Genomic DNA, 11,516 nt, shown 5'->3' with positions numbered 1-11,516 from the left:
CTCCTGGCCCAGTGCTCTTTCCAAGGGCAGATATAGCCTGAAAAGATTTTGAGGTTTACCACAGGGGTTTTCAGTGTTTGAGTCTTCCCTTTCCCCATTGTTTTCCCTATCCTGGGTTCCCAACTCCTAATTCCCCTTCAGTTTCCGTGTTTCTTTATGCAAAGGCACAGCTAGCAATCCTTTATATTTTAGTGTTAACATAAGGCTGCTTTCCCTCCTCTGGGAGGTTTTGCAAGTTAAGCCTCACCTACAACAGTGAAAAGAAAGGATTTACATCAGCCTATAAGTGAGGAATGGGGTGGGGGTGGAGGGCAGGGTGTACTCATGTGCTGTGGGTTGTGTCCCCAAAATGATATATTGAAGTCCTAGTCCAAAGTACCTGTGAATGTGCCCTTATTTAGAATTAGGGTCATTGAAGATACAATCAAGATAAGATGAGGTCATACCCATCCAATATGACGGGTGTCCTAAATCCAGTATGACGGGTGTCCTTATAAGAGGGAAATTTGGACACCAAGACAGAGACACACAGGGGAGAAGGACATGTGATGACAGAGGCGGAGATTGGAGTGATGCAGCTTCAAGCCTAGGAGCACCAAGGATTGCTGGAAGACACCAGAAGCTAGGAAGGGACAAGGAAAGAATCTTCCCTAGAGCCTTCAGATAGCCCATGGCCCTGCTGACAGGTAGATTTTGGACTTCGGCCTCCAGAACTGTGGGAGGATAAATTACTTTTGTTTTAAGCCGCTCAGTTGGTGCCCTAGGAGAATGATATAGATTTTGGTACCAGGAAGTAGGACACTGCTATAACAAATAGTTAAAAATGTGGATGTGGCCTTGGTGGAGAGGGGCAGGGATGATTGTGGGTTGGCGAAGTGTGTACTCATGACACTTCAGAGATAAAATTCAATAGGTGATTGCCTTTGTTTAAGGTGCACCTTGGTTTTGCTTAGGTTTTGATATTCTGTCTGGTTCCATTTCATCCCCAAATAATTTGTTGAGCATCTCCTATGTGTATAGTGCAGTTATTATGCTGCTTTCTGCTGCTCAGTTCTCCTTACCTAGGTTTTAAGTTCCCAAGCGTGGACGGCACCTTCTCCTGCTTGTGAATCACCCACTACACACTTTGGCCCTGACTGGACGCATAGGAAAAGCCATGCATGGTTACAATATCAGGACTAAATGTGCAGGTAGGTGGCTGAATTTCTTCCTTATGCCCAGGGGTGAAATCAGGAAAAGCCAGCTTCAAGAGCCTTGGAGAAAAAGTGAGCACAGTGGGGTTCTGAAGCTTTTCCAAAACAGACGTCTTAAGCAGAGATCACTTTTATTGAAACAACTTCTTTTTAAGAAAAGGAAAAGAAACAAGGCCAAGAGACAGACTCTGCTAGCAGATGCCAGGGGCTGGCTAGATGTCCCTACACCATGCAGTACCAAGAGGGGCAACCGGGCCCGCAGGGCCACACCCCTCCTTCCTTGTGGCCACAGTCTGGCCATCTGCAGGGGCCTCAGTGCACCTTCTTGAACACTTGCTTGCAGACCACACCCTGCGCTCTCATCTCCTGAAATAAAACAGATGCTTGTCGTTGGCCAGAGCAAGGTCACACTTGGAGTTCAATGCATATAGCTGCAGGAATTTTGAAAATACCCAGTGGCTGCTATTTTTTTCCAAGAGTTGGTCCAAACAAACCAATGTCTCATTAAGGTAGTTGAAGTAGATCAGTAGCGATCAGACTCTGCCACACACTATGGGTGAAGCTGCTGAGGGAACAAATGTGGCTCGGAGCTGACCAAAAGGACCTCGTGATGCCTCCCCTGGCCCCCTACCATCCCCAAAGGGCCAAAAGGCTCTAAGAACCTATGTCCAGGCTGAACAAAATTGGGTCCAGACACATGGCTTGACTCACAAAGGAGCTCTGTAAGCTACCACAACCAGGAGTTGCAAATTAGTTCAGTACCTCTCAGCTTCAGCTACACGTTACAATCACCTAGGGAATTTGAAAAAAATGCCTGGGCCCCAGTCTGGACCAGTTATATCAGTATCACTGGATACTGGGTGAACACTGGAATTGGTATTTTTAAAAAGCCCCCCAGGTGATTTTAAAATGCAGCCAGGAAAGCCCATGCCCTACCCACAGGGCTACCCCTGCCCAGCCCCCACTGATTTGTCAGGTGGGAATGGCAGCCGTGTTGCCACATCTTCTAAGTTTTTTTGAAGGAGGTTGTGAATCTGGATATTTATGTGACATCTCCCAAGTTTGAAACTGTTGCCTGAAAAACTAAGAAGCCCTTTGGGGACCAAATAAAGCAGGCCTGCATGCCCCAGTTTGCAATCTCAAGAGCCAGAGAACCATTGAGCTGAAAGGGCCAATGGAGATCATTTAATCCACCCTCTTTGCTGAGGCTCAAGGAGGAGCCTGCTCAAGGTCTGGCCTTTTAGCCCAGGCTCTCTGCTCTAAGCCAAGCTGCCTCTGAAATTAACAATCTTGAGTCTCTCCTCAGCATTCACACTTCTCAAAGCTCTTGCAGACCCTGATCTCCATAGAAACTCCATGTGCTAAGATGACATTTTGTAGATGAGGCCAAGGGAAGGAAAGGACCCACTCAAAGGTACCCAGTGAGTTGTTACTAGAATCTAGGTCACCTGGACCAGGTTCCATCCACAGAAGGAAGATAGCTGGGGGTGTGTGAAGGGGTCAGAGGAGTGATGGGAGGCCTTGCCTCAGAGGACATATACTTGTGCTATGTTCCAGAAAACATGGAGCCCTCTGGGGGCCAAGGCCCCTACTATGGATCTGTGTGTTTTTCCCAGGCGGGAGACAGGGTGGAAGTGGCTTTGGCCTGAGGTCCCAAGCTGGAGGACAGGGTGAGTGGGGCCCACTGAGCTGAGGAAGGTACCCCCAACCCCAACCTATAATGAGATCATGTCTTAGAGATGCTTAGAGAATTCTTATTGGCTCTGTCCTGCCACAGTTTGTCATGGTGAAAATATACATCACTTGGGAGCAAGTTTTGGTTCGCCCACTATCTCTATATGTGCAACTTGGATGTGTAATCTAATCTTTCAGAGCCTCCATGTCCTCATCCCGCAAATAAGAACAACAGTACCTGGCCCATAGATAGGGTTGCTGAGGAAATGGAAAGAAAAAAGGAATGAAAAAAGGCTTGGCTCAGTACCTGAGGCTTAGTAGATGAACCTTCACCTCCTCCCTCAGACTCGACAACTGGGTTAGCCTAGACCTTGCAAACACATTGCTCAGTTTTTAAAGTCACTGAACTGTACCTATGTACCCTATGGCATCCTTTGGAATTTGCTCTGTGGCTAATCTTTGAATTGTGCTTTGGGGGTCTTCACCTTTCTGCAAATACCCTATATTGCATAGCCACGAGGGAACTGGGGCTGTGGAACTATAGCCCATGGCAGTTTTTTTAGATTGCCTCTATGACTGCTTGTTGAGCTGTACATCAAGGGTTGACATCTTTCTGTATGCATGTTGTATTTTATGGTAATGGAGGTGGCTGGAGTTGTGGAGCTGTGACCCACAGCATTCTTTGAAGTTTGTTCTCTGCTTGTTGGGTCGTACTTTGAAAGTTGTTAGTGTTGTGTGTGTGTGTTGGAGTTCACAGTAAGAACATGCATTGAAAAAAAAAGGAAAAAATAAAGTCACTTGAGCAACTTCTCCAGCCCCTTGGAAGAGAAGGTTTGGAGCAGAACCAAGGTCTTCCAATGGCCATCCGGACATCAGTAGTGACCAGGGCCTCTGGAGGTGTGATCCCCCATCCCCACCCCCGGCCCAGGAACCTACCAGGTGCAGCTCATCACCCTCGATCCACTGGGTCCAGCCGCGCCCCTCCTTCTCGCCCTTCTGCACACACTCCAGCTTGTCCCCGTCCCAGCTCACCGTGGTCTGCCAAGCAAGAAGCACAGTCGGTGGGTCTTAAGCAAGTAGCCCCTGGGGGCCGAGGAGAGAGGGAAGCCCTCAACCTTGATAGCTGAGGATGCATTGAAGTCAATTTCATTACAGAAAATTTGCAACCCAACATTCCCTACCCACCACCTGCTCCAATTAAAGTGTGAAAATAAGTTTCACAATTTATGAAGAACTTCGTCTTTTAAAAGGGCAATTCACAGGGAAAAAGTCATGGGGTGGGGCTCTCAGGGCAAAGTCTGAGAATGAGGCTGGTAGGAAGGAGGGCCTTCTGGGGGCCGAGAGCAGACTCTGTATATGGGGTGGGGGGATGAGGGCTGCTTTTCCTTGTTGTGCTGATGAGGGACAGACTTCCCAGAGAACCCTGCCCATCCCCAGACATTCATCCATTCATTCATTGTTTCAACCTTTCCTAGGTCACGGAACACCAAACCATCCCACCCCTATCCTCAAAGAACTCCTCACCTCATGAGAAGAATGACTGGAGATATAAATACCCACACTATAAGTACAAATGGTGGCCATTAGCTGCTTGCCTCCACAGGCACTCTACGCTGTCTCTAAATCCTCATGATTGTTCATCTGGAGTATGGATTAGCACCTCCACTTGACAGACTGGGGTCAGGGATGTGCCCAGGTTAAGTGGCCAACGGAAGCGCCAGATCTGAGCAGAGATCACTGGGCACCACAGTGCCTCTTCCCACTGTACTCCTCCTCTGCTTCTTTACACACCCACTGTCACCAGAACTGCAGACCAGAGGCTGTGGGAGCCCAGATGTGAGTGGAGGGAAGGGGAGGCTCAGGGAGGAGGCACCAGGGCCGGAGGATCATGAGATGGAGGCAGAGAGATATGACTGCACAAGTCATGCTCAGGAAGCTCACTGGATGGGAACCAGGGAGCCATGGGAGAGAGAGGAGGAAAATCCTGTTGCCCTGCCTGGGCTCAGTGGAGCACAGATGAGTGCTGCCAGGCATCCCCCACATCTTCTCCAAGTACTGGGGGCCCTGCCAGGTGCTGGGTGTGCTGGGGGCAAGACAAACAGGAGGCGGCCCAGCATGTGCCCATGGGAGATTTAGGTCTTTTTGGAGTAGCTCCAAGTGTTGGAATTTAGAGCTAGGGCCCTCCTGTCTCCCCAGCCTGGCCATGAGCCTGTGCTCTAGACTGGGACCGCTCTTGCCCCTGTCTCTCCCAAGGCTGGGCATGAAACGTGGAAAGAGCATTTCTGGTATGGGCAGCTGCCCTCCTCCTTTTCAATAGCCTTGCCTAAGGGGCAATCACACATGACCAGCCCTGTGTCTCCACTGCAGAGGTCAGAACTTGGTCTGCCCCTTGCTCGCTGAGTGGCTCTGAGCAAGTCCATCCCTCCATTGGGTCCCAGTGTTCCCACGTGTCACATGATGGGGGTGAGTATGATTAGATCGGAGTCTTGGCTTTAGAGGTTTAAGGTTGGAGGATTGCTGTGTTCCCTCCCATGCTTGGCTGAGACTTGGGACAGTCAGCAACAGCCTAATAAGGATTTGGGAGACAGGGAGAAAGCTAGGAAATGGGTGTGGAGTGAGTGGGGCCATTTCCCACAAAGGGGAACAACTCCCGCTTCCTTCCCGGCGCCCCGCCCCCAGTCCCTTTCTGCGTTTGCTTGTTACTGCCCTCTGCTGGCGGGATGCTGCGGCAATGAGCTCACAACGGAGGCGGGTGGGGCCCGGTGGGCTGCTAGGGCACGACTCTGGCCTGTGCTCCTAACTGTTTAGAGAGGAAGATGGGGCACAGGAAGGCCTGAGGTGGTGGGAGGCTCCTCTCCCTGCTCCAGGGACTCACCCGGGGTACCTATCTGCCTCCAAGTCAGAACACCATGTGGTCAGTGTTTGACGGGACACGTCACGGGTGAAGACCACTAATGACCACATGCCACAAATGAGACAAGATGCCCGTTCACTGGGAGCCTTGTCTGAACCAGGCCTGTGAAGGGAAGTAGGGACTGAAACATCAGGCAATCTGCAATGTCAGGGAGCTTGCAAGAAGACTTGGTTCCCTCATCAACTGGTCTTCTCGTCGCTTGTTTACTCAGAAGTCTACTCTTTAGCCTACAAAGGGATCTGCTCAATCAGGGGCACAAGAAAGAATTGCTGGTTTTCAGCTATGATATGTATACTTCTGCTTCTACTGGAAATACTAGAATTAGTGAGCATATTCACACCCTCTGTATTGGAAACTACAAAAAGCTCAAAAGAAGAAAGTAGTTAAAAAAAAAAAAACAAACCTGTATTTTCCAGAGAAGATAATTACTCTATCATTTTGGTGTATTTCCTTCCAGCCTTTTTTCCCCCTCTTTTCCATCAATGTGTGTGTATATACATGTATATATACATTTTTTTAACAAAATTAGGATTGCATCATTTATGGTTTAGTATTCTAGTTTCTTCACATAATAGGAACAGTTTCCTATTTCAACAAATATTCTCCATAAGCATTATTTTAATTGTTATGTAATATTCAGGAAATGGCTACAGAATACGCAGGGCTCAGTGCAAAATGAAAATGTGGGGCCTTTGTTCAAAAGTACTAAGATTTTAAGAGGGTGGCCACTGAGTATTAACCAAACATGGGGCTCTCTGAGCACTGGCCTTTGAGTAACTGCACAGACCACAGGTCCATGAAGCCAGCCTTGGGAGAACTGTATTGTACATACGTACCATCATTTAGCTGATGACCTATGCTTGGACATTTAGGTTGTTTAGAATTCTGTGCTACTGTAACTAAGGCTTCCTTTCACACACAGTTTGGAACACACTGTTTCCTTAGAATAAATCTCCAGTGGAGGAATTCCTGCCTCAAAGAGTGCATATTCTAAGGCCTTTGATGTATATTGCCAACTTGTCTCCAAAAAGCTCGTGTACTGGTTCCAACACCAGTGCTGGGGACTGACCACGAAAGAGATGTTCATTAATGTATAGCAGCCTCTTGCTCCTGGGCTAGCATGTTAACCTTTCCAGATCAGTTGGCATCCTTTAACAGGGGTCATTTGGGTATAAACAGTAATTGAGCCTTAGTCCAAATGAATGATGGGTGGCAGGATTTCAGGCATGAAAGATCAAGGGATACTGGGAGCGGAAGTCCATTTGGATGCAGAGAAGCCTTTTTTAGGGCCCTACAAATCATTCACCATCAAGAGAAGAATCCCTGACACATGAATATTAGCCCCAAGCTCTTGTGGACTCTGATCCTGGGTGAGTTTCACTGGGCAGGGGATATTCTTGTCTGTTGGATGTGGAGGGGAGGTGGGACTCTGTCTTGCTCAGTGTCAACCAGCTAATGTGAGAAAGAATTTTGGCTGGAACATGGGCCTGCATGACTCAGTGTCCCATGTTTCCCAGCCTAGGGCAGGATACCTGGTAGGTGCCTAGAAGTTGTCTGCTAAAGTCTTTGGGAGCCACAGAGAGACGTGCATTGTGCTGAGACTCTGAGTAACCTCCAGAAGGAACACCCTTCCTTTCAGTGCACCCACTGCTGGGTGTGGATGCTGGGAGCCAGAGACAGTCTGTAAGGCCCCTCTCCTAAGGAGAGCACCACAGGTAAGGGCAGTCAGATAACGGCCCAGTGTGGTGGATGCTGTGATCAGGGGAAGCTCTGGGGCTGGGGTGCCCAGGGGAGGGCTCTTAATTCTTGTAGGAAACAAACTAGTTTCACAAAGTGGGAGGGACATTCCAGGCAGAGTGGATAAGGACCCACTGCAGAAACCTATGCTGGAGTCAGGGATAGGGACAAGGCTGGGGGGGGGGTGGTGGTGCAGACAGAGCCCCCATTCTGAAAAACTCAGACTGTGCCCTGGAGCATGTTTGCAATGCCTCCCAATGCTGTGTCTGCCCTCACAAGTCCCAGGGCTGTGATCTGCTGGAGGGAAACATCAGGGAGAGCACTCAACAGGTGGGTCAGGGAATGTGCCAGGTTGTCCTCTGGGTTCGAGAGGCCTGGAAGTTCAGCTGCCATTTACTCTGGGCTCCTGGTTCCTGCCCCCTCACCATTCCCACCAGGCACCAGGTTGACACCATATTATCAGCAGATGTTCCTTGGGGTCAGACAGACCTGGGTACCCCATCCCTGGCTTCAGAATGACTTTAGGCAACTGGATTGACCTCTCTGAGCCTTGCATCCTCATCTGCAAAAGAGGGATAAATGATACCTATTTGGACAGACTCTTGCCTTGGTGGCTCCCAATGAAGGACATGAAGTCCAACGGGACATTAGCAAGCATGATGTAAACAGCCTTCATAAACATTTGTACACCGGGGCTTGTCCTCCTGGAACCTTCCCCTCCTGGAACTCAGCTGCCCTGCTTTAAGGGAGTCCAGGCTATTCTGCTAGAGGGAAAGGGAGGCCGCTTGGAGGGGAACTGAGGATCCTAGCTGAGCTTTCAGTTGAATGCAGCCACATGGAGCCGAAAACTGTCCAGTCAATCCACAGAATCATGACAGTAAATGGCCGTTGTTTTAAGCTACTAAGTTTTGGGGTGGTTTGCCAGATGGCAAGAGATAACACCTCCTTTACAGGTTGTTCTGAGGACTGGAGAAAACACACATAAAATGAATAGGGCCGGGAGAGGCGGGGCAAGATGGCGGACTGGTGAGCTGTATGTTTTAGTTACTCCTCCAGGAAAGTAGGTAGAAAGCCAGGAACTGCGTGGACTGGACACCACAGAGCAATCTGGCTTTGGGCATACTTCATACAACACTCATGAAAACGTGGAACTGCTGAGATCAGCGAAATCTGTAAGTTTTTGTGGCCAGGGGACCCGCACCCCTCCCTGCCAGGCTCAGTCTCGTGGGAGGAGGGGCTGTCAGCTCCAGGAAGGAGAAGGGAGAACTGCAGTGGCGGCCCTTATCAGAAACTCATTCTACTGATCCAAACTACAACCATAGATAGACTGAGACCAGACACCAGAGAATCTGAGAGCAGCCAGCCCAGCAGAGAGGAGACAGGCATAGAAAAAAACAACACGAAAAACTCCAAAATAAAAGCGGAGGATTTTTGGAATGCTGGTGAACATAGAAAGGGGAAGGGCAGAGCTCAGGCCCTGAGGCTCATATGCAAATCCCGAAGAAAAGCTGATCTCTCTGCCCTGTGGACCTTTCCTTAATGGCCCTAATTGCTTTGTCTCTTAGCATTTCAATAGCCCATTAGATCTCTGAGGAGGGCCCTTTTTTTAATCCTTTTTCCTTTTTCTAAAACAATTACTCTAAGAAGCCCAATACAGAAAGCTTCAAAGACTTGCAATTTGGGCAGGTCAAGACAAGAGCAGAACTAAGAGAGCTCTGAGACAAAAGGCAATAATCCAGTGGCTGAGAAAATTCAATAAACACCACAACTTCCCAAGAAAAGGGGGGTGTCTACTCACAGCCATCATCCTGGTGGACAGGAAACACTCCTGCCCATTGCCAGCCCCATAGCCCAGAGCTGCCCCAGACAACCCAGTGTGATGGAAGCGCTTCAAATAACAGGCACACACCACAAAACTGGGCGTGGACATTAGCCTTCCCTGCAACCTCAGCTGATTGTCCCAGAGTTGGGAAGGTGGAGCAGTGTGAATTAACAAAGCCCCATTCAGTCATCATTTCAGCAGACTGGGAGCCTCCCTACACAGCCCAGCAGCCCAGAACTGCCCTGGGGGGACAGCACTCACCTGTGACATAGCACAGTCATCCCTCAACAGAGGACCAGGGGGTGCACGGCCTGGAAAAGGGGCCCACTTGCAAGTCTCAGGAGCCATACGCCAATACCAAGGACTTGTGGGTCAGTGGCAGAGACAAACTGTGGCAGGACTGAACTGAAGGATTAGACTATTGCAGCAGCTTTAAAACTCTAGGATCACCAGGGAGATTTGATTGTTAGAGCCACCCCCCCTCACTGACTGCCCAGAAACATGCCCCATATACAGGGCTGGCAACACCGACTACACACGCAAGCTTGGTACACCAATTGGACCCCACAAGACTCACTCCCCCACTCACAAAAAGGCTAAGCAGGGGAGAACTGGCTTGTGGAGAGCAGGTGGCTCGTGGACGCCACCTGCTGGTTAGTTAGAGAAAGTGTACTCCATGAAGCTGTAGATCTGATAAATTAGAGATAAGGACTTCAATTGGTCTAAAAATCCTAAAAGAACCCTATCAAGTTCAGCAAATGCAAAGGCCAAAAAACAACAGAAAATTATAAAGCATATGAAAAAACCAGACGATATGGATAACCCAAGCCCAGGCACCCAAATCAAAAGACCAGAAGAGACACAGCACCTAGAGCAGCTACTCAAAGAACTAAAGATGAACAATGAGACCATAGTACGGGATACAAAGGATATCAAGAAGACCCTAGAAGAGCATAAAGAAGACATTGCAAGACTAAATAAAAAAATGGATGATCTTATGGAAATTAAAGAAACTGTTGACCAAATTAAAAAGATTCTGGACACTCATAGTACAAGACTAGAGGAAGTTGAACAACGAATCAGTGACCTGGAAGATGACAGAATGGAAAATGAAAGCATAAAAGAAAGAATGGGGAAAAAAATTGAAAAAATCGAAATGGACCTCAGGGATATGATAGATAATATGAAACGTCTGAATATAAGACTCATTGGTGTTCCAGAAGGGGAAGAAAAGGTTAAAGGTCAAGGAAGAGTATTCAAAGAAATTGTTGGGGAAAACTTCCCAAATCTTCTAAACAACATAAATACACAAATCATAAATGCTCAGCGAACTCCAAACAGAATAAATCCAAATAAACCCACTCCAAGACATATTCTGATCACACTGTCAAACACGGAAGAGAAAGAGCAAGTTCTGAAAGCAGCAAGAGAAAAGCAATTCACCACATACAAAGGAAACAGCATAAGACTAAGTAGTGACTACTCAGCAGCCACCATGGAGGCTAGAAGGCAGTGGCACGATATATTTAAAATTCTGAGTGAGAAAAATTTCCAGCCAAGAATACTTTATCCAGCAAAGCTCTCCTTCAAATTTGAGGGAGAGCTTAAATTTTTCACAGACAAACAAATGCTGAGAGAATTTGCTAACAAGAGACCTGCCCTACTGGAGATACTAAAGGGAGCCCTACAGACAGCGAAACAAAGAAAGGACAGAGAGACTTGGAGAAAGGTTCAGTACTAAAGAGATTCGGTATGGGTACAATAAAGGATATTAATAGAGAGAGGGGAAAAATATGACAAACATAAACCAAAGGATAAGATGGCGGATTCAAGAAATGCCTTCACGGTTATAACGTTGAATGTAAATGGATTAAACTCCCCAATTTAAAGATATAGATTTGCAGAATGGATCAAAAAAAATGAACCATCAATATGTTGCATACAAGAGACTCATTTTAGACACAGGGACACAAAGAAACTGAAAGTGAAAGGATGGAAAAAAATATTTCATGCAAGCTACAGCCAAAAGAAAGCAGGTGTAGCAATATTAATCTCAGATAAAACAGACTTTAAATGCAGGGATGTTTTGAGAGACAAAGAAGGCCACTACATGCTAATAAAAGGGGCAATTCAGCAAGAAGAAATAACAATCGTAAATGTCTATGCACTCAATCAA

General features: G+C 47.7%; 1 protein-coding gene across 1 annotated transcript in view; it reads right to left on the bottom strand.

Moving 5' to 3' along the window:
* Positions 1-1,307: 1,307 nt before the first annotated feature.
* The window catches only part of LOC119539958, a 200,858-nt gene continuing 190,649 nt past the window's right edge, over positions 1,308-11,516 (bottom strand). Inside the window, 2 exon segments of the mRNA XM_037843889.1 lie at positions 1,308-1,559; positions 3,804-3,905. Coding sequence (XP_037699817.1) covers positions 1,506-1,559; positions 3,804-3,905 — 156 coding nt within the window. The 3' untranslated portion in view covers positions 1,308-1,505.

The sequence above is a fragment of the Choloepus didactylus genome, chromosome 1, assembly GCF_015220235.1.
Source record: "Choloepus didactylus isolate mChoDid1 chromosome 1, mChoDid1.pri, whole genome shotgun sequence".
Lineage (NCBI taxonomy): Eukaryota > Metazoa > Chordata > Mammalia > Pilosa > Megalonychidae > Choloepus > Choloepus didactylus.
Note: the sequence above shows the minus strand (reverse complement) of the source record. Positions and strands in the feature narration are given on the sequence as shown.